At 36.6% G+C, this 23612-nt stretch overlaps 1 protein-coding gene across 1 annotated transcript in view; it reads right to left on the reverse strand.

Moving 5' to 3' along the window:
- Nucleotides 1-23593, reverse strand: part of SYNPO2 (synaptopodin 2) — a 101050-nt gene extending 77457 nt beyond the window's left edge. The window contains exon 1 of the mRNA XM_080373542.1: nucleotides 18028-23593. Within this exon, the coding sequence (XP_080229668.1) occupies nucleotides 18028-18156 (129 nt within the window). The 5' untranslated portion in view covers nucleotides 18157-23593. The remainder of the gene's footprint in view (nucleotides 1-18027) is intronic.
- Nucleotides 23594-23612: the final 19 nt, after the last annotated feature.

The raw sequence follows: 23612 nt of genomic DNA on the forward strand, positions 1-23612 counted from the left end.
ACTTTTTCTGTGTGTATTCCTAACATTAACAATCACAAACCCTATTAAACTTAGCTTTGTGAGACATAACATCAATTTCTCTCCCTTTTGTAAATGAAAGATAGGATACTTGAGTGTTGCAGCACATGGAAAAAGCAAAACTGAGTGGCATGTTGAAGACTGATTTCATATATAAAATTGTAAATCTAGGACAGGGGTTGTAACAAAGGGATACAACGATTACTTGAATGCTGCCTCTTCCTTTCTTATCAACCTCCCATTTGAATGGCCCAGTCAGCAAAAGCTAGGAGGTGTGAGAATACCTCTTTCAGGTCCTTATGTTATGCCAAAAGTTTCAAATGCTGAACCATAAACAATAATGGAAGTTTAAGATGGAAAGGGCCTTTTTCTGCCCTAATTTCACTGTTAACTCCTTCAAGACATCGGGAGGAAAGCAGTGCAGGGAATAATACAATAGTATTTACATGTAGCATTTGCAGCCCTTAATGCCCACAGCATAACTGCTTGTATTATTAATGTTGTTTTATTTGAAATAATTTTATTATTGCAAACAGTTTGGCTTGTAGTGTTGGGGTTTTGAGGAATTTCCAAGTAGATGATATATGTGGGGTGCAGTAGGAAAGTCATGTTATCTTGCATAGCTAAGTAAGTGATGATTCCCAAGTTTGTGGTGTGTGTTTTGCAGTCAGTGATTTGCACTGGTGGGTGCAGGAGCTCACTTCCAGGCCATACCAGAATGAAGTAAATATAAAGTTTACTTATGAAAGGAGATTTATGTCTTATCTATAGAACTGAAACCAGGGGTAAATGTCATATTCTTTTCTGGCCTTTTTGCTCTTCCCTTTAAAACATTACAGTATTATGTTGATTTACAGCAGTCTGAAACTTTTGATATTTTCCTCTTTAAAACTATCCTCATCATGCCCAAAACAGAAGATAATTGGGTTTGGTTTTATTAAAATCCTTTGTGAACTTTTTACACTGTAGCTATTCTTCTCAAATGAGTCATACAATAATCATTCCCAGTTTGTAGCCAGTTCTCCAAAGAAGCAGAAGAAAAAAGAAACAACTTCCTTTTAAGGGAATGAGACCTGTTTATAATGATAAACCTCTTTCCATTTCTATTTGAAGACATTCTCCATAACCCAAGAATTGATAGTTATAAAAACACTACCTTCTTTATTTGGATTACAAAAACATTCATAGCTAGAGAACATTGTTTAAAGTTAGCCTAAAACATCTGTATATATGCTCACATATAGGGGTACCGTTGAAATTACACATACGACATGTCAAATGAGCAGCTAGCTTACCAGAAATCTGTAAGAAACAGCTTGGAAATTGTTTAAATTCATTTTACTTGATATTTTAAGTATATGACTTTAAACAAAGAAGTATTTAATGTTTATGTGGGATGAAAACAGTTCAAGAGGATGTAATTGTATAATTAAGCTAACACAGTAATTTCTATTAAAGTTCTGTATGATTCCCAAAACTCCTCGTGGTGCTTGAATGCTAGAGTATTCATGTGTTCCTAGAATTTGGGAAAATATCTACGTGTCACACATCCCTGCAACAATTTCTGTAACCTGTGAAAACCACTGTTACTTTAATATCAGCTATGTTGTAAATATACTCCGTTTGTGTCCATAGAAACTGTAATAGGCATTTAGGTGACCTCAGTGTGCTTTTTGTTCTCAGACTGTGGTTCTTCCAAGCTTCTTCCATTAGCCCTGCAACTAATAGATAACAATTTCTCTAGTACCACATGAAAAAAGATTTAAAGATTAAAAGCTTGAAATTACTTGGGTTTTTTCCTCCTGTGGTGGGATCACTGCAATCCAGAATATCCAGAAATGTATTTTAATTTTAATGAAAGCTGTAACTCAGATAAGAACCAGATTTCAGTATCTGGTACTGTGAGGAAAATGGCATATGTCATGAGACTCACAATAAATTTAAAAAAATTGGAGAGATAGTCATGGTTAGTTTATAGGGTCTTTTTAAGATACCTGACTATAGGTAATTTTTTTCCTAGATACTCATTTTAAATGTGTTAAATAAGTGGTTTTGCATACAAATTAAAATATTTCACTGGATGTGTAACTTAGATGGGAAATAAGAATAGACTTCTAAACTAGCTAAGGTTTGAAGGGGAGAAAACCTAACATTAAATTCAGATACAAAAGCAAAGCTGAATTAAGCTGTATTGCCATCCATTTAGCTCTGAACCCCTGACACTATAGTTTATTAAAGAGGTGGAGACAACAGAATTCTTTGTAACATGGATTTATATTACCAGAGGAGCGACAGCAGACTTCTTCTGTGTTGTTAAAATAAATTAATCAAAACCAGCAGGGGAGCGTCCTTGAATTACAATGGTTGCATTATTCAGAAACTGTAAAGATTGAATTTTTAAGGAAATTCAAAAGGCATGTAGCTTGGGAAAGAGCCAGTTGTTTCTTAATGCTGCCATTTTTAACAATTCTTAATATAAGAAACTGGAGCATTGTTTCAAGCAGATCATTGGCATACATTTTCTATGATTTGATATAATATCTTCCTCTGAAGTAGTATTATTATTCTGTGCAAAGCATATTGAGGCATCTCTTATCCCAGATAGATTCTGAAGTACTTTAATCACCTTTGTCCAAAATCTGTGCCAGCTTTAAGACACATTGGCAAAGTCAAGGATGCAGTTATATATACAGAAGGCTGCAGCCCACGCATTCATGACACGCAGGGATCCTGTAGCAAGAGTACTACCAGTATGTGTGCCTTCTAGGAAGTGAAGTAGTATTTTCCTAACAAAACTTTCTAAGAGGAAAGGAACGCAGGGTCACTAACATAGTCAGATCATAGGCACAAGGTGGAATTTGGCTGGGACACAAGAAGTAGTCTCTCTCCTGCAAATAGATTTCTAAAAAGTGAAATTGCTGCAGGTGGTCAGAACCCCCAGGTACACGTTTCTTGCCGGGATTACTCAGGGGCTGACTCAGCAGAGACATGGCCGCGTGCTGAATGCACATCATTAACTTTCTGCAACACTGTGGTTTTGTCAAGAAGGAATGGCCTTGAAAAATGAGATCACAATTTGAAGTGGTATTATGTACATTTGATGCATGGGTTTTAGTTTTAACATAAATATAACTTTTATAAAAACATACTACTAAACATGACAGACAAGTATCAAGGCTGTTGCTACTGCTGTTAAGTGATGCATAGCTCACAGTGCAGCATTTCAGTTATCTGTGGCCTGCCAATGAGCTGGTCACACACAGTAGGTGTATGGGTACATCTCCATTTCCTGAAGACAAAGAACTGAAGTGTATTTACATTAGATAGTTTTATAATGGAAGACCACATGTAAAAAGTTCTGCGTTTTTTTAAAGACATCTTAGTTCCTGTGCATGACAATTTCACTAAACTTCCATGTAACTGTTAAAGCCAATTAGTGGGGACAAAACCTAGGACAAAATCCTAATTGGTTAATTAATTCAAATTAAGTCCTGGATATTGCTGCTATTGAACTTCCATATTTTGAAAACTTAAAGATCTGAAACCTGCTTTAAGCATATGATAGTTCTGAAGAATACTGTGTTACCTCAAATTACAGTCATATTCTCCCACACAACCTTTTTGTATTCCCCCTCGGCTTTGTTGAAAAAGCACTATAGTTCTGCTAGCATGGTTCTATCAGCTTCTGGAGAGTTGCATCACAGAGTATGGCCTATGCTATACAGTGTTAGTGAAATAAATGTCAGAACCTGAAGGCATGATAGGCTTCTGTTCTTTTCTCTCTTCTTCCATCCAAACCCACAAATAACAGAAATAAGGAATAAGGAAGATAATTGGAAAATGCTATGGGACTGAAATAAAAAAAACCTTTCAAATCTTACTCAGATGTTAGAATAATAGTAAGTTTTAAAGAATTTTCTAAAAATAACAACAAAAGAAACAAGGACATGCAAATGAACAGGATAATCTTGACTATCAAACATCTGGGAAATATAAGCACACATGAAAGAGCTAGTAATTTTAAGAATTTAATTTAATAACTCACCCTGTTCAAGAAGATTAACATGTGGCTATAAAATACCTACTTGCCATCAGAGTATTTCACCCCAACATAGTCCTAGAAAGTCTTTTGACAGCCCTAGTTACAGTTTAGGACAACAGCATTCATGTTCATTTTGTGTGGCTACTGTTGCTCCAATGTTGCTACAAGTTATCCTGCATATTTTTAAACTAGGAAACAATGTGTCTAACTCATTTACATTGTTGTGGCCATCTGGAACCTCCAAGAAACCTTAATAGGTATAAATCCAAAACTCTGCCAGATCTTCATTACTTGATTTTTAGTGCAAGCACTGCCTTTACTACATAAGAAAGCAGCAAACAGCTGTATCTTGTACAGAGTTAAGAGGCACCTTTTGTAAGTACTTCTGAAATTAAGGCTCTGGCAGCTAAAAACCCAAAATCCTCCATGTAGTATTTCCCTTTAGATCTATCGAAAGTGCTTCATCTCCCAACAAAGGTCAAATACTAGTTTAAAAACATGAGACACAAGAAGAGGAGGACATTCAAATAACTTTCTTCTTCTCTCACATGCGTTGTGCTGCTTTCAGAGCTTTTTCATGGAAGAAAAGATAATCTGAATGAACATCTGACAATATGACAGCATGGTATTCACAAACGATTGATCAAGGGAGTGGCAGAAAGCCTGTGGTAATGGCAGTGTCAGCTCTGGTCTGTGATAGTTTTCCAAATGCTAAGCACCAAATAAAGGGAGTAGGAGCTAGAAGGAACTTGTGAAGGTACAGCTAGAAACTGAAAAGTCATTTCTGTGGATCAGTTCTGGAATTTTTTATTTGTTTCCTGGGCAAGTACTTCCCTATGATTCATATTACTATATACCTTGGAAATTGATGCATGGTGTAGCTCCTTATCTCATGGCATTTTTTACAGCTGCCTAAGAAACCTTTAGTCAGACAGTGGCATTTTAAGCAACTGAATAAGAATGTAGAAATGTACAGTGCTCTTTTTCACCTTAAAGAAGATAATCTGATTGCCTCGGAAGACATAACTTTGCTGACAACTCTTAGTAATATAAGTTTGAGGGAAAGGTCCTGTTATATGAACTGCTAGTATCTTCTCAAATTTCTCTGGGAAGCACACTTTTTAAGGACTGTGTAGTCTTTAAACAGATGTCACAGGTCAGCACCTTCATAAATTAAATTGTGTCAGAATCAGTGTCCAGTTTCCTTTTCTCTTTATTATTGTGCCCTGAAACTTACCTTTTCCTTATGAACTTAAGCCTAATAATTAATTTAAAGAAAATACACAGCAAGAACATTTTAATGTCACTGTATCAGAGAGGATTTCTTTTCAGTTCTTTTTGTATGGAAGAAACCAGAAATCTGCACATTGAGGTAAAATTTATCTCATCCTCTGTGCCTGAAGAAAGAAGCCTTGATGCTAGAGATCATTGTGATTTGCAAGAAGAAAGAGAAGACCAAGTCTAACCTCCCCCCTCATGCCCCCCACCCCATATTCCACATGTGTTGCATAGGTATTTTACTCTGTGAAAGCATTGATCCATGACTGACACCACAGAAGTGCAGCAAAGCTTTCTGCATTGGAAAGGAGAGGGTTCCAGAGATGGAAGGGATGTTTCCACATGGACAACCTCAGCAGATCTGATGGATGCACACTTGCTTCACCATAACCGGTATTAACTGAAGGATGGAGTTGGAGTCTGCTGCTGAGAGGATTTTGCCTTAAATACTCCTTAGCTCTGTGCTCAGTCCAAGCAAAGCAGTCGTACAGACAAATTTCTGACCAGTCAAGTGCAGTTGTGGCAGGATTTGTATTTGAGATACTGGTTTAGATTGTGACTAATTAGGTTAGAATGATGGAGAAATTAGAGGTACACAAGGCCTAAGAGAGCCAAGTGAAACAGCCAAAATGAAACCCAAGCACAGGTAACTATTGTCTCACTTGAAAGTATCTTGCAAATGTAAAACTAAAGAAATCAAAAAAGTTCAAAGAAGCTTGTAAATGAAACTAAATTCACTTGGGCCATTGTGTAAGTTTTGCTTAAAGTAACATACAGGTATAATATGAACTTATGTGAATCCCTAAGAGAGAACACTGCTTTCCGTAATACTGTGAAACTATACAAACAGAAAGGACTTTGTAGCATATCGTTTCCTCTCCCAGTAAGGAGAAAGCTGTACAAGAGTCCTACAATAAAAAAGGGAACAGAAGTCACAAAGAAGCCTTTTCATGTAGCATTTCAACCATGTGCGGACCAAAGATCTTCTCCAGATATTAAACTCAGTCCCACAATCTATGGATTACTGAAAATATTATGCTCACTGGGAACTGTTGATGCCAGACAGCACAAATCTTATTTGAAGGCTTACTCATAATGATCTGATGGTAAACTTATTAGAAGAAGCTTTTCACTTGGATAACAGACAAGCTAGAAGTACTGCACAGGACTGAGGCAATAGGTAACTCCCAAAGCTATGGTCTGTCACTGTGTGTGCATCCAGTGTGATTGATGCAGTCACTGAAATAAATTGTGTTCCTTATTCTTGATGGAACAGATCTGCACATAAACATGGAACAATGAATATTTTCCAGCCTTAAAAAAAATGTTTGAGTCTAGAGCAGTGGGGAAAGATTTGGTGTGGCTCTCATTTTAGGTGACCTTGATTGTCATGCTGTTGCCTAGAACACCTGAAAAGAAAGTATTTTTTGCAGGAGGAAGGGTTCCTTCCCACCCTTTTTAGTTTCAACTAGGTTTGCGCTAAAACATGATCCCATTTTTGCGGCTCTATTTTTATCCCAGCATCCAGCAGCTGACGAACCATGCCAGGGTTTAATTCTTCAGAGCTGGATGGTGCAGGCATCTAGAAGGCCTGAATTTAACCCTGATTTGAACACGCCAATGCATGCTTCGTTTTTTTTTGCGTCAGTTAGCACCCAATATCAGTTTGCGCCAATTCCCAGTCTCTGCGACTTTTCCTGGTCTCTTAGGCAAATCAGGCCTGGTAGCAAACAACAAGTGAATGACCCAGAAGGCTGGTACGGGGCTGGGCACCATTGTTCTCAGGCCATGGATTTCAGTGCTCCATTTGTTCATGTAGTAACGCTAAAAAAAATGACAGGCCACAAGATAACTATCTCTGCAGGCTTAATTACTGTACCCCTTTGTACTGTTCTTGCCAGTGTAGAAAAAAGAGGCATTCATGGTCCTTTCACTACATTTAGATATGCTGTATTGTTTTTCACTGTTCCTGTAAATAAAGAGGAGGAAAGCTGTAACTCTGAGAGTTTGGGAAATTTTTGCTTTTGTAGAATGAAAAGAAGTTTTAAAGGCAAACCCTTTGTGTAGCCACAAATTGTGCCCTGAAATCAGGAATCTTTTGGTTAACATTATCCTGGTGATCTGGAAAATTACTTAAAAATGTCAGACATTTAGGAGCTGAATCAGGGCCTTTCAATTACGATTCAGTCATGGAAAAATGAGTTGGATCCCACCTGTACTGATCTGTTGATTTAAAACCATTCAAGTAAAAATAGGCTTAGGCTGCAACATTTCCAACTGTTCAAGGATGCATTCTTGGATTTTGTGTACTTCATGGGAGTCTATTCTTCATCAGATTGGTAAAATAACCAGATTTTAGAAGAACTAGTATTACAGAATGAAGTCATGACTGAAAGGGAGGGCAGAGAAAGGAAAAGCAGGATAACAAGGAATTTATAAAAAAAATCATTTTAATATAGCTCAAAATGCAGTTTGAATTGGATACAAGACCTGGGAGACTTCTGTCATCTCCAGGGCTCCCAGCCCTGTCTGCTCTGGCTGTTGTCGATTGAGCTGGAAGAAACTGAGGTTTGACATAAAGGTATTTTATACTACTACTATTTTTTATTATTATTATTATTATTTCACTACATGTATTCAGTAGTGGTGTGTAATACTACTGCTGAATGTTCATAGTATAGTGTAAAATAGGTGCAGAAATATTTTTCTGTTTTGTGTTTAAAGGATTATGACTGCCTTTTTCTTAAGGCCTTCTGAAATATTCCTTATTAGTTAATTAATTTTTAAAGATCAAAATATGTTCTAATTATAGTGTTATGAAACAACAAATCAAACCCTAGTACAAATTTATGGAGCCCTCCTTAAGGATATTACATTTATGTGCAGGGAATAATAAGAAGTGAAAGGAAGATTTGGGATGATTAATTTGGTATGATGTGATTCTTGACTTGTTTTATATACGTATTTCTCTTGAAGGTATAATTCTACACTTTCAAATTATTTGGTTTGGGAGGTACTGAGCTGAACAATACTTATCAGCTTCAGTAAGAAAACACAAAAGCTAGGAACCAAAATTTCTCCAAGGTGTAACTGTCTTTGCTTTCACTTACCTATGATTTTGGAGATTGTGAGTAAGAGCACCGTCTAGTGATAATCAATAATGTCATTATCATGAAAAGATCATGTTCAGTCTGGACATAAATGCACACTACTAATTCACTTAGCAAAGGGAACTGGGAGCTTGAAAGGAAACAGTGTTCTAGTTGTGATTTCCAGTTCCATTTAATGACTGGTATCTTCCCATTGATACTCCTAGACATGCACAACATGTCTAAAGACTAACTTTGGCCAACAATATCAATATAATGAGATAACACTTTAAAACTAACATTTTGTTTCATAATTCGATGATTTATTGTAACAAAACCCTCCAAGTTTGTGAATGACTCATTTTATATTGATCAGCATAAAGTACTTAATCCACTGATGGTGAATTTAGGTGAAACCATTCTGATTTGCTAGGTATCATATTTTTTTGAAAGCAAACAACTCTGAAACTTTGCTATTTGGCTTTTTTCAGGGAAGGATGTCAAACAGCTGTTCCTCTGTAAGGTTCTTAGGCATTAAATAATATTATATGTTAGAATTTGCTTAAAACATCCATGCTTAATGATAGTTTTTTCCTACATTGAAAAATTTTATAAGTCAGTTTTACACTATCCATTCTGCAAGTATTATTTCAGAGTGCAGGAAGATCATTGTGAAGATATGATAATATATAAAACTATTTATCCCTTTCAGATTATTTCCATATGCATCCTCTGTAATTAAATCAGTGGCTTATAGCAGCTAGTCTTTGAAGTGATCTCTGCAAAATAGGAAAACTTAGTTTCTGGAACAAAATGCTGATCAGTGTATTCCAGCCACATCTGTTAAGCTCTAGTAGTTAAGAGATTTCTGTCATGAGAGAGCTCATGCAAAGTAGAAAGTTTCTTGTATTTCTTTCAGTCCAAAGGAAGTTCCCTGGAAGTGATGGGCATTATTCTAACCAAGTGACAAGGTTTGAAGTCTGAGGCATTGTTTGCCCACAATTTTCAGTGAATTTATTGAAAGTGATGCTTAAGTAAGTAACTGTACTTGAGTATTTAAATAGAAGTACTACCAAGAGAATGGTAAGAGAAAGCAGATCAAGAATTTCTGGCAGAGAAGACAAGGATTTAGAGAGATAAATAGGGAGGTGAACTCTTCAGGAGCACCAGTGGTACCAGGCAGGGGAAATTTGGTCTTACTAGTTTTTGTACCCGTCATTCCATTTGTGTTTGATTCTGTTACTTCATAGTGCCACAATGGACATACGATTGTCTTGCATTGTCTTCATTTTAGAAACTTTCTTAAAATTCAATATTGTAGCAATTTATGCCATACGTGGCATGTTTATGCTACAGAGAACGTATCAAATGAAACCAGAAGTATAGAAAACAATAGGTTACCTACTTTCTTCATAGTTCTGACCATCACCGGTTCATCTGCTAATGAATTGTAATATAAAACATGCTTACAAAACCCAAAGCATCCAGCTTCCTAAATGGGACCACATTTCTAAAACATACTGACAAAAAGGCAAGTTTATAAAATAATAATTTTACAGCTATACAATCCAGGATGACATAACTCTTTGGAAGTAAAAGGTTACCCATGCATTTGATGCCCCAGCCCAAAGGTATGAAGGAGATATCAAACAAAGAAGGAAACTTAAAGGGTTCAGAACACATTTCTGTGGAGGCAGAACGACAACTTCTAGAGAGTGTTTCCCTGCTAAACAAGAAAAGAAGATTCTGTGCCGTGGCCAGGACTGCAGCACATGATAGAGAGCTCAGGGTATAATCTCATTGGCTCTGGCAAGCTTAGAGCTAGGTTTTCATTGTAATTTGCCTTCCATGTAAGCAACAAATAAAGCAGCCACTTCTTCACTGTTCTGAGCACCCCACTGAGAGCAAGGTGCTGAGGTGTTGAAGATTTTTGGCTTTCATGTCCAACACCATGTTGTATTGGCAGGTAATCAAAAAAACAGCACTTTGATTTTGGTGCATGCTGAAGTGTTAGTCTAAATGCGCATTTATGCATTAATGTCTCATCCTAACATCCACACTGACTATGGACTACAGATTCTAATGAAATGGGACAGATGGGAAAAATTAAAGAAAAGGAAAAAGAAATCCACTGTGTAACTTGTGTACATTAGGTCTGAAATTTAAAACCGTCAAGCTGATATCCAGGGGTTTTTTTTACAGCCAGTTTTGTTCTAGCCAACAAACAGTGCTTGTAAGTACTGGTTGCAATCTAAATGTTATCATTTTTTTCCACAGTTAATTCCATGCACAGAACTGTTCCTCTTAAAGTTGAAGCTATTTCTGCAAATCAGTCTCATTTTATAGAGTGCTAAGCATTTAATCTATAAAATATGGTTCCTTACAGTAATTTCTGCTCTAAATATTTCTGCTGTAAATATGAAGAACATTGAGTTCTGTGTTTGGAAGAAAGGCCTTCCATGATATGCATAAATTGCTAGCTGTATCCTCTCAAACAATCTGACACAATCCAAAAGGGTTTTGTAAACAACATTTCCTGTTGTGATATTTTAATGCGAACTTGGCTAAAAAATCTTACTAGTGCATTCATAATAAGAATGCAATAGCAGAAAATACAGAACAATGAAATATAATAATATCTTGCAGTGTATTTTTTAATGTTTCCAGCAAAGAAACTAAAAAATGAAGCAACACTTAAACAAAGCACTTAATCTAATTTAGTAGGAATACACTGTTTGGGGTTTTTTTTTAGCTTGTTTATTTTAAATCAGTGTGAATTATGTTGTTCATTCTATTCCATTGAAAACTCACTTAGCATGAGAGTTGGAAGAGTTATCTATTGGAAACAAGCACAAATGAATACTACCATGTATCCAAACCATGCTTGCATTTACCTAAATACTGTGGAAAGCATGCCAAAACTAGCTTGGTATGTAGCTCTGTATATCCAAAACAGGGTATACAATCATGTGCTAGATCAGCCTGCTGTTTTTAAACAACTAGATGGGACTTTAGTACTAAACATTTCCAGTGGCACAATTGCTGGAATGCAAAAGTCTGAAACTAGAAAATGCAGACCCCTAACCTTCAGAAGTACGTGTAAACCTTTGCTGGTAAAGGTGTATGATTTTTTATTTCCCTCATTATTTTTCTAACTAGCAATGGCAGATTTTCAGGAACAGTTATTTTGTAGTGGTCTATTTTAGTTAGGTTTTGGGAACTTTAATTTGTTCCTTTGTTTTGCAAAATAAACTTAACCTCTATAAAGCCTAGCTTCTTCCCAGTTTGTTAGTAGAAGTTTTGTCATTTACTTCAGTAGAAGCTGAATTTTGTTATCTAAACATGTGCAAAAATGTATTGGTTATTACACTGGCTCAAGGTTTGTCACTGAGTCAAAATCCTCTCCAGAGAAGATAGATAAAACCACATTTTTCCACATAACTCCTTATGTGAAAGAATATGTAAATATGCCTCACAGGGTTTTCTGTGTATCAGCAAATACTGGCTGTGTTAGATGGTCTGAAGAGTGAATTTGAGAATAAGAGTTTGTCCAGGCTGCAAAAACAAACTGTGTTTGGCAATGTATTAGCTAGAAATTCAAACAAACAGTTCTAAATACAGTCCAAGTATGGCAATGTGTCTTTAAAATCATGTAGGTTAACTCTAAACTCCCTTTTGTTACTGCCAGAATTAAACTAGCATGTTTGAAACGTGGCCTGCTCTGTCTGCTGTTAATGTGTGAAGTTGTAGTCAAATTGTGTTTAAAATGTCAATTGATAATAAGGAAATATCAGCAGGGCCATGTTAGCTCAATACTGAGCACTTACACAGCATGTGGAGCATCTTCATTTCAAACACAGTAGTATATAGTAAGATCCTGCTTGACTATGGAATACAAGTATATTTTCAGAAACAGCACCAAAGCACCAACACCAACTCCAAGATTACTTTTAATGTCATGGAATCATAGAATGGTTTGTGTTGGAAGAGATCTCAAAGATACTCTAGTTCCAACTCCCTACCATGGGCAGGGACACCTCCCACCAGCCCAGGCTGCTCCCAGCCCCGTCCAGCCTGGCCCTGAACACTGCCAGGGATGGGGCACCCACAGCTGCTCTGGGCAGCCTGCGCCAGCGCCTCGCCACCCTCACGGTAAATCTCACATGTCATCTGGAGATGATCTGGAACACAGAGCTGTATCTTCCCTTCATCTTGCTGGGAGGATGGTGCTCCTAGGCCATCAGTGCAGGGGCAAGCAGGGGAGCAAAATCCCTCATCTGTGTGACTCAGCACTGAAATGAGCTAGGAGCGCAGGTATAACACAGCTATATTTATCATGTCTCAACTAGAATGTAGTGACCAGAAGCTCAGCTTTTACTAACCTACTTTTTCTGCCTGGAAGTACAAGCATTTGGCAATGTTGACAATCTAAGAGAATGACAGGAACTTGAAAAAGTCTCCTTAAACCCAGTGGCTTTGATGTACTTTGTGGATGGGCCAACTGTGTGCTAACATACCTCATATGTGTGACAGTGACATTCTTTGCCTTACCCAGGATCAAAAGCGTAACTGTACTACTACGTCTTATCCTTCTTTATTTTTTTCTACTAGACTAAGGTCAACTTCATGAAAGCCACTTGGGATTGTCCTGCAAGTGTAAAGTATTTCAGAAAAATGCAGGGAGAAAGTCAAACTACTGCAACAGAGCCCACTTCTGTATACATCCAGCATTAAGTAATTGTATTCAGACATCAACTTTTCACACTGTTGGTTCAGGTTGTTCCCAAGTCTTTGAGTTTCATTTTCAGTTTCAGGTTCCAATTAATCCAAAATGGTGAAACTGAGACTTGAATTGAAATCTGAGCATTTTGGTAGACAAGAGCACAAGTCTAAAATGACTGGGCAGCCAGTTGTCACATGTCATTACCGAGCCAAAGGTGAAACTACTACTTGTGCAGCAGCAGAAGTCCATTTCAGAAACTGGCAAAATAGTCACAAACTGTATAAGTTTTGCATGAGGCCTGGTTGCAGCTGTTGGATTTAAGCCCTGAACCATCAAAGCATTTCATAGGATTAACTAGGACTATAGTTAACATTTACCAGACAATGTGAAATTGCATGATATTTGGCACAGAAGAAAATGTCCATATTAGAGCAAAAATTTTCAGGGTGCAAAATCACGTTGGTAAGAGTTTCATAATAACCATTACGTTCTTTCAAATAACTTGACATTTTAGACATTGTAATTGCAGTTATGCACTGGCAAACTGGCAGTGTAGAAATTAGAGGAAGGGAAACATTACTATTATATTTTTCTAAAAATTTAGTTGAAAAAAATTGCTAAAAAAGTACATAAAATCTGTCATCACTTTAAAAAAATATCATGGTGTTTCTCCATATGCAACTACATACTGTTCTGCCACTGATGAATCAGGGAGAGGTCAGGATGAATGCTCTTATAGATCTAAAATAGGACAACATGATCCCCTTTGAAGGTATCTTTCTTGTTGAGGTGTATGTACGTAGAAATATCTCTGTATGTACTATATATAGACTAGAGTACTTCCAGAGCTGTGGTGATCTGAATTCAGTAACGTGAGGCACCTTGTTTCAATAACATTAGTTTCCCAAATGTCTCAAGCATGAAAACCTACAACACAATTGATCATATGGATTTTTAAGCATCTGTTCATTTTTAATTTCAGGATACTGATAGGAAAAAGAGGACTGAATTTCCTTTGAAGTGCTTAGAGGTCTGAGTCATGGAACTTACTGCCCTTGCGTACTAGAACTACTTGGTTAAGTTCCCAAACTTAAATTAGCAAGACTTTGAGAGATACAATGAGTTCATCAAATTGATGTTTGGTGTTCATAACACAGATGCTAAGAATAATGTACCGCTATTGCAACCAGATAATTTAATGGGGTTTCATCATGGTTGAATTATTAATCTAAATCATCTGTAGGACAACTCCATTAAATTACCTATTGTAAAAGAGATGCTTCTTAAAGGATATAGCTTCATTATATATAACTGAGCTGGTATTGTTAAGTATTATTAGAAAAATTCACAGGACTTTCTTTAAAATGCTAGTCTGGAAAACCATTATTTCGTACACACAGTTTTTATATATTATAAATTAAAAACCTCAAAGACATTTACGAGAAAAAATATATATTTATAAAAAAAACAGATCTCACAGTGGAAACATAAAGGACATCGCATGTCACTTTGCTCTTACATATCTTTAATTCTTAGCCTTCTAGGGTCAGTGTTGTGCTGAGATTTCCCAGCTGTCTCCTGCTTTGGGAAAGCTGTCCTACAGTGCACTACTGACATGGTCTAGTGTCTTGGTGCATACACAACTGATACCACCACTGTTTTCCTTAGCTTTATACTCCCGATAATATAATTATTATTTTTTTAAAATAACATTCATTTATTGGATATCCTTCTTAGCACAATACATCTTTCGATGCAGTATTTAAAATAGATTTTTTCAAGTCTTTACGTTATATGTGGACAGTATATAGAATATGCAAACTTTTTTAACTGAAAATGATTTTTTATGAAGTATTTACAACATTAGTGGACATAACAAACTAAGTTGATGTACAGAGCCAGGGTTGGGAGGAGAAGGGGTGTTAAAAATTTTGTATGCCTCTACAGAGAATGAGTCAAAAGTTTTCAAAATGTGCATTTTGAATAAGAGTTAAAAATGGGCAAAAAAAATTGTACTTTCTGAGACTTAAAAAAAAATGCATTTGTTGCAATCTCTTATCTGATAAATTACTGAAATTTTTTGAATCTAATGGTTGTAAAATTATTTGCTGATGAAATTTTCCTATTTTACATGCTGGTGAGAAAAAATATCAAGATATTTCTTAGTGACATTTCTTTAGCTTTCAAAAACAATACGTTTCCTTTATCAAAAGGGTAGATAAGTGTGAATTTGGGATTTTTGCATCCTGTCACATTTTCATGTATTATCTCATTTCCCTCCATTTTACATCCCTTTCCCCTTTAGATCTGTGTCACAACCACTGCTCTGCTCATGACCTGAGTGCGCTTCCCTCTGCAGCAGTCTGGGGCTATACCATGCCCAGGTTATGTTGGCAGCCAGGTGAGCCAACCTCTCTGCAGCTTTCCCAGCTCCTGCGAGCTGAGACACCAGAACCAGAAATACTCACTTCTGACAAAATCTCAGTTGGTGTAAACTGGCAATGACCCACTGATTCCATGGGACTACATTAGTATGTACCACTGGAGAAGCTGAACCTTGAACTGGGGAAAAATCCCAAACAAAACAAAATAATTTTTTATTCTGTTTAGGATACACAACCTTTTGATTTTGGAGACAGTAGGAAAATTACTATGCACTCATTACATAACTCTTTATGGTTTTGTGAATTATTAGATTAAGTTTTCACAGATAACAATAAAAACTGAAAACTCCATCTCCCCAAACACAGTGTAGCTGCAGCCCCCCCCACCTTTCTGTGCCTCAACCCAACAGTGGTGCCTGACCTGGAGACCCACATCTGTGCACCTCTGAGTGAGCCCAGGCTCCCCGGGGAGGTCGACGAAGCCTGCAGACAGAGGAAGTCCCAAAGAAAGCTGTGGCCTGTTAACTCCAACTTTCAGGTTTCCAGCCAGATACTTGTGTCAATTTTCTAATCTCACTGATCCTGACCAATTATTATGCGTGGAGAAATGAATGATCTGGAACTCATAAAGCACCCAGCCCACCACCCTTGTAACACTTACATATGCTGATATGCATGTACTTCTACAAAGGGTGTTCTGAGGTATTATATTACATGGCCTTTCGATTAGGTTCATTTGCAAGAAAACAAACTCATGCTTCTTTGATTTTTTTTCTAAATATGCCTATTACTATTTTTCTAATTTTAGATATATTTTACTGGTGGATTTTCCCCTTAGAAGTAAGGCACAACTATTACTATGTATCTAGTTCTCAAGTCCCAAATTTTAGTGGTAAAACAGAACCAAGACTGAAGTGCCACAGTCAAGGATGTGAATATGGGAAAAAAAATTATAGCCCATTTTTATCAGGGAAGCTAAAGCTTAATCAGATTATTGTGTTCAATCTACTGTGCTTTTTACTTTTGGGTTTATGTAATAAAGAGCTCTTGCCTTTTACCGTTACTTACAATTTTTTAAGTTCTATTTACAAATTCTCACTAGATGGCAGGATTCCACTGTCATCTATTATCAGTGGTTTATACTTGCAAAGCAACAGTTGCCCATTGGTAGGAAAAAGACTTAAACATGTTCGTTTTGCAAAATATAAAAGCAAACAAAAAACTTAACAGTAATGAGAAAAAGTATACATATACTCAATAAATCATAGCTCTGTTACTGAATATGGTTAATATTATGGACTGAAAATCATTGAAAATAAAGAAGACTTTCTATTCCTGACAGAGGAACTAAAAGGACCTTCTTTTATAAAATGAGGCAAACTTACTGTTTCTGCTGTTTGTGAAAAAGTTAATTGATGCAGTAAATAAAATTTAACTAATTAATAAATATATTGACACCTTAAGAAAGTTAGAGCTTAAATAGCTAAACTACTGATCTAAAATACAATATCAATGAACAAAAATACTTAACACTCAATGTACTGGACTAGATTACCAAGACACTAAAAGGCGATAAAATACATTTTAATATCTCTCCCTCAATTTAACAGGGCAGAATGCATTGTACAGTGATCAGTCCTAGTATGATTTCAGCCAGTGATATTTTGCTGACCTCTCAGCTCTGGACCAAATTTGTCCCTCTTGTCTAGGAGACCAGAATGCAGCTCCATACAGTTACATAAGCCTTAATAACCATGACAAATCTTCATTGTTGCAGCAGTAGAGAAGCTATTGCAATGGAGTGAGCACTGATTTTTAGCAAAACTATTTTTTAACTATTATTTTTGCAACTTGGCGTTACCAGTTCTTATTTTTAATTTATTCTGAATTTCTGCTGTTCATTTTGCTCTCATTTTATACATTAAGGTAATTTATGAACTGTTCATTAATTTTCAGTTTTGCTTATGAAATATAAAAGGGAATGTTTGGCGTCTATTAAAGCTGCTTCTAGGACTGGATAACTTTCCAAAACCAGCGATAACTCAGTGTAATGCTTTCCAGGATTCCCAAAATAGTAAGAACATTTTCTCATGATAAAGCTGTATTTATTCTATGACTAGACTTGAAAAAGTATCATAAATAGATGACCGAAACAGTATTTCCTAATATGAGATTCAGTTTTGCGATATGCCGACAGGATTCAGAAACCTATAGCAAAACTAACAGGAGCTGAAAGGCATAGATCATTGCACAATTTCAGACCTTTAACATTTAACAAAATGTTAGCAATACTTGCAAGCTACCAAAAAGTAATCATTCCTTTTTATTGAAACAAACATAATCAGCACCTGCAAAACATCTTAGCAAAATCAAACAAGCATCACAGTAAGACCTACACCAACCATTTCACTGGAAGCAGTATATATTTAAACAAACTATTCTCTTCACTCGTGTTCACAAAACACTGATAACATCTTTCTCTCATGATCCTACCTTGGCGATTTGCAAAGGCTGCTTTTGCTCCTTGCCACCTTGCAATCTAAAGCCCCAAGGCGCCCCTCCACTCATAGCAATGCAGAGATAATCCCCTGTGCCCATTTTCCTGGTGCAGTTAGGCAGCATTCATTTAAAGAAGAACATGAAAAGTTTGTCTTGCAGATGTTCAGCAAGCTGGAGATTTGTCTGCCAGGCAGAGCTGGAGACCCAGAGCACCACACTGTTGCTGCTGCTGTGTACTGCACTAGCAAATGTAGTCATTCAGAAGAATGTAAGAGCTCCCTCGGACCAAGGGCACAGCCCACTCTTTCGTCAGATTTCTATGCTCAGCCCACCTTCAAAGTAAAGTAAGTAACGTTGAGGAAACGCACACAAAGAGACTCGGCCATGAGTCAGGAAAGGCTGTATTTAAACATGACTCTCGTGACAGCTAAATCAAAACCACAACAAAAAGTGTACACTTGCCGGTGACAATTTAGGACTTAAGTTTACTTTAGTAAATGGTACCAGACATTTTAAACTCTAATTTACCCACTTTCTGCATTCATATGCCAAACAAAGAAGGAAGCAGAATCGAGTGAAAAATCACGTACATCCTCTGCATAACTGATATGTTTAGATTGAACTAGTTTTATGATTTTCATATCTACCCTGCATACACTTTCTGCAGCACTGCAGGTATTAAAAAAAAAAAAAAAAAAAAAAAAAAGAGAAAAGTTTTATAATGTCCCTGTCTAGGAATCGCTGCTTTTGCTGGTTATCTCTAACCTTAGTGTAGTTTAACATGCACTGCTATTTAGCAGTGACTTGAATTATTATTGGACCCTAATAATACCTGTCCTTAATGCAGCCTGTTGCCTTTCCTACCAGAGAGGAGAAGAGGATTAGTGGAATGAAGTATCAGATCTCTCTACTGATGCTATCAATGGATGATTTGCATTGTGTTATTAAAGGGGAACCTCACCATAAGCATGAAAAAGAAAAGATTCAGTGGGAAATTAATTTGCAGGTGCCTTACATGACCTGGGTTTAGTTCTGTTCCCCATTGCTGACTTCGGGTAATGCAGACTGTAAACAGCTGAGCTCCTCTGGGTCTAGTTGGAGTGGCTTAAGAGGTGACTGTTCTTCAGCAACGGATGAATATTCCCCTAGCTGAGTGTTAACAACTGACAGTGAAGCGCTCCTGCTTGCCTCAGCCCGAAGTCAGCTTGCTTGGTTTAAATCATGCTGCATTTTGAACTAAGCTGGTTTGAAAGGAAAGTGTTCATCAGGTGGGCAGAAACATCTTTAATGGCTAGGCTAGTTTCTGAAGCAAATACCTCTTGCTTTGACACCCAGGTTGTTGGGGCTTGATGTCAGATTCTCATAGCCTAAATTCCACTGAGGTCCTTATACAAAGTGGTTTTGGTTGGCTGGTTCTAGGTCTTCAGTGATGTCAGGGCAACAGGAAACAGCATTTAAGTTACACAACTTTGCATCTGAGTAGCTGGTAACCACTGAGCCTTTACACCTAAGCCTGTGTATCTGTCAATTAAGTGTCCCTGGAGTGATGCTTCCTTACGCTACAGCCATGTTCTTTAAAGACCATTAGGCAAAATATTGAAGTAGAGACAGGATCTTCTGATTTTCAGTTAAGCTGAAATATTATGGATGGAAAAACTAGGCAGGCTTTTAGGCACTTAAGCCCTTCATCAGGCCGTGGAAGACACTAAGGTAACCCAGAGACTGGGTGGAAACAAGCTCCCTAATCAAACAGAGGAAAATGTCACTCTTTAAATATCAGGATTTAATGGGAGGAAGAGTGTTTTCTTTATTGACTAGAAGTCAAAGGCTCTGGAGAAGCAAAACAAGCACAGCTTGCCATATAATTAAATACTTAAGGAAAACACTATCAGAGAAGGCATACTCAGAAAGGGAATGTCTTTAAAGGAACTTTGCTAGACAACCTCTGAGTGAAGACACCTCATTTAAAATAACTCAGTTCAAGGTGGCTAACTGCTTATTATCTTGTATAATGTTTATTTGTTGCTATTAGCAGACAGTTTTCTAGTCTTTCCCTAGGCAGAATCTTATTTTAGACACAGTTCTCTCCCTTTTGCCTAAAGATGCATGTTTTTATAGATTCTTTTATGGCAACAGAATTCTTAAGTATATAGCTGCAAAAAATGCCCTATGAAACTCTGTTAAACACAAAAAATAAATAGTTTTTTTAGGAATATGAATCACATAATTATCAGCCCTTCAAATGTTATCCATTTATGATTAAATTTATATATTTAGTTACTGTTAGGGTGTTTTGAGCTTGTATTAGACTCTCTTTTATCATTTCAGTAAAAAGGAATAATAAAATCTGATGTCTGTTTCTGAACTTGTTCATAAACTTACTGCAGAAAACAAATTAAGGAGAAACACCCCTCCATTTGCATGGTCATATATTTGATGGGAATTTGTACTAGATGTAGATGGTTCTATCTCTTTGACCATATAACAGAACAGTGTAAAATGATAAGACTGAACAATCTTAATTAGTCATTGCTCAGCTGAAAAAATAACCAGTCAGAACACCAGGATATGTTTGATTTTGTTTTATGCCATACATGAAATGTCTCCGTACAGCTGCTAAAGTATCAGCAGCTGGTGTTCCTTAGAGTTAATCCCCCACCATCTATTGTCGTTAAGGCAAAAAAGCAGAGAAGCACTTTAAATTTGATTTAAATTTGGCAAAATCATGCCAATGGTTTTGGCTAAAATCACCATGTAAAAAATAAGAGAAATTTCTCATAAAAGCAAAATTAACAGTTGTCTACAACATTGTAAGCTAGTTTTTTTGATCCTTAAAGTTGAATATCTTAGTGTTGTTTAATGTTCTACTGACTACTCATTGTAATACATGTTGCTGTAGTAGTTATATCAGCTTGTGGAAGTAATACCAACAATAGGTAACATCATTGATGCTGTAAGATCTCTGCTATACAATTTTTTTTTTCCTGCTGAGTTTGTATAAATATTGTGTACTGCTAATTACTCCAGAACAATTTGTGGAAAGAATGTAATATTAAAAAAAAAAAAAAAACCAAACAAAAAAAAACAACAAAAAAACCCCAAGACCAACAACAAAACAAACCTCAAAATCTTCAGACTAAAAGTAACCCAGTATAATGACAAAGCTTTGGGGACGTTTAAACCTGATATATTTAAACTTGCTTGAACTGGCAAGAATTGTGGTCCTAAGAAGAGAACAAAGGTAGGAAAAATAACTTTTTTCTATTCAGTATGTTGAGGGGGGTTTATAACAACAATTCCAAACAAATTGCTGCTTTTCCTCTTCTTCTAAGAGAGAATTTGTTGCATGCTCCACAGTAAGAAAAATATTTGAAGTCTGTAACTAAACTATTCCTGTGATGGGGAGACCCAAAGCTTCCTGTGTGTTAATCCAACAAATAATACTCTATAGGCATTAACAACTCCCATTTGCCTTATATGACTTTCTCAAATGCTTATGCTGCAGCCTATCTTGCTTTTTAATACTAGTCTTACCTGGTTGTACATTCTCAGCATCCTTTGGGATTTCTAAATGCTGGTCAGAAAGTGGACATCAAGATAAAAGTGGAGTCATTCCTGGGGTTTATTATATTTTGGTCTCTGTGGATTCTATAGGATAAATAAATTGCATAAATTCTGAGATACTTTTTGAAATCTACTAAAAAGTTTAAAGCTAATGGAAACCGCAGCCACTTAACCACTGCCACGTCTCCATCATTTCACTAAAACCTAAAGATCTGATTCTAGGCAACAACCGATATAAATTTTATGTCACAAGAAATAACTTTCTAAACTCAGTAAATGACAAATTCCAGAACTCACTCAACATCTATCTGTGCCCAAATACAGGTAAAGCTTTGGCTTGTATAAGATTTTCTATGATGAGATCTGTCTTAAAAAAATTCAAGGTCAAACCCTCACCTGCTCATCTGCTTTCAAGAACTGCCAATCAAAAAATGTAGAACATTAGCCTTGATGAGCTGTGATAAACTAAGAAAAGCCATACTTAGACGAAAGTGAGACCATCTATCGTAAAATGTTGTCTTTGATAGTGGGTGGGAAACAGTTACTTAGGGAAAAGAGTAAGAACATGGAATATGCACACTACTTTCCTCAGGAGGCCTCCAGTGACTTCCACTCAAAAACTTCTTCAGCTGGATGCAGTTCCTCTGTACTTAGTAACAGTTATGCTTTTCTCTTCCATTAACTTTTCCATGTGGTTTCCTCTTGACATAACTTTTAGTATCTCTCATAGGAAGTAATTCCTAACTTCATTGTGACATGATCACCTTCGCTTCTTAGAATCTAGATCCTACAGATTCACTTGATGTCCCCTGCTTCAGAGGAAGCTGTGACCAAGCAATTGCCAGCCACACTTTCCACTATTTCTGTATAATTTTAGAGACCTCTTACATATCCATCTCAGTCATCTTTTCTCAAGGGAAGAACAGAATAGTTATTCTTTATACAGAAGCTGTCTCATTATCCTCATTGCCTTTCTCTACATCCTTTATAGTTCTATATCCTTTCTGAGATAGGGGCCTGGAATGCCACACAGTCTTCAAACCAGAGTCAAAGTTGGGATTTGTACAATAACAGGATGCTATCTGTTTTGTTCTCTAGTTGCTAACCCAAACACTGCTAACACCTGATTTGCTTTTTCAGACGCTGCTGAGTTGATGTTTTCACGGAACTATCTGTCAAAATCTTAAAATCTTGTCTGATGATACTCAGTTCAAAGATCATTGTTTTATATGTGAATTAATGGGCTTTTTTCCCAGTGTGTATTACCTTATACTTCTAAGCCATGTTATGGTATGGCTGCTTAGTTTTCTTAAAAGCCTTTTGTGAAGGATTTTGTTGAAAGCCTTTTGTAAATCCAAGATCAATCAGATCACCCTTATCCATACGTTTTTTGATCCCCTCAAAGGACTGCCTTATGTTTGTGAGGCAGGACTTCCTTTTAAGAAAACCTTTTTAACTCTTCCCAGATAAGTCATATTTTTCCAGATGTCCACTGTTCCATATTATATTTTCCACCTATTTGTTTTATGTAGCTATCAGGCTGACAGGATTGTTGTTTTCTGAATCTCTCTTGGAACACTTATGTTAAAAAATGGCACTCTCTAATCTCAGATAACAGTTTTAAGCAAGAGTCAGCTATTCCAGCATTGAATTCCTTTAAAGCTCTGTGTGCTTTTGGTGACTGCTTCTTAATTTTATTTGCCTCATCTACTGTAACTTGTCCATATGTTTTCTTTTCTTATTATAGTAATCATTTATGATTCTGAACAGTTTTAGTCTAAGTCGATTTATCTAAAATCTAATTTAAATCAAATAGTTCTGTAGCTGAGTTCAGAAGATATTCTACAAATATGAGAAGAAATAAGACATATGTTTGTCTTTCATTCAGCAATAAAAGCAAAGCTGTCATTTCACCTAGTTTCCTACAATAGTATCCTTGGTCTGTGGATACTTTAAAAATGCAAACCTTTCCACCTATTCCTTAGTAATGAGGAAGGGGGGGGGGGGGGGGGGGG

This window comes from Falco punctatus (genome assembly GCF_963210335.1).
Source record: "Falco punctatus genome assembly, chromosome: 1".
In the NCBI taxonomy this organism is placed as follows: Eukaryota; Metazoa; Chordata; class Aves; order Falconiformes; family Falconidae; genus Falco; species Falco punctatus.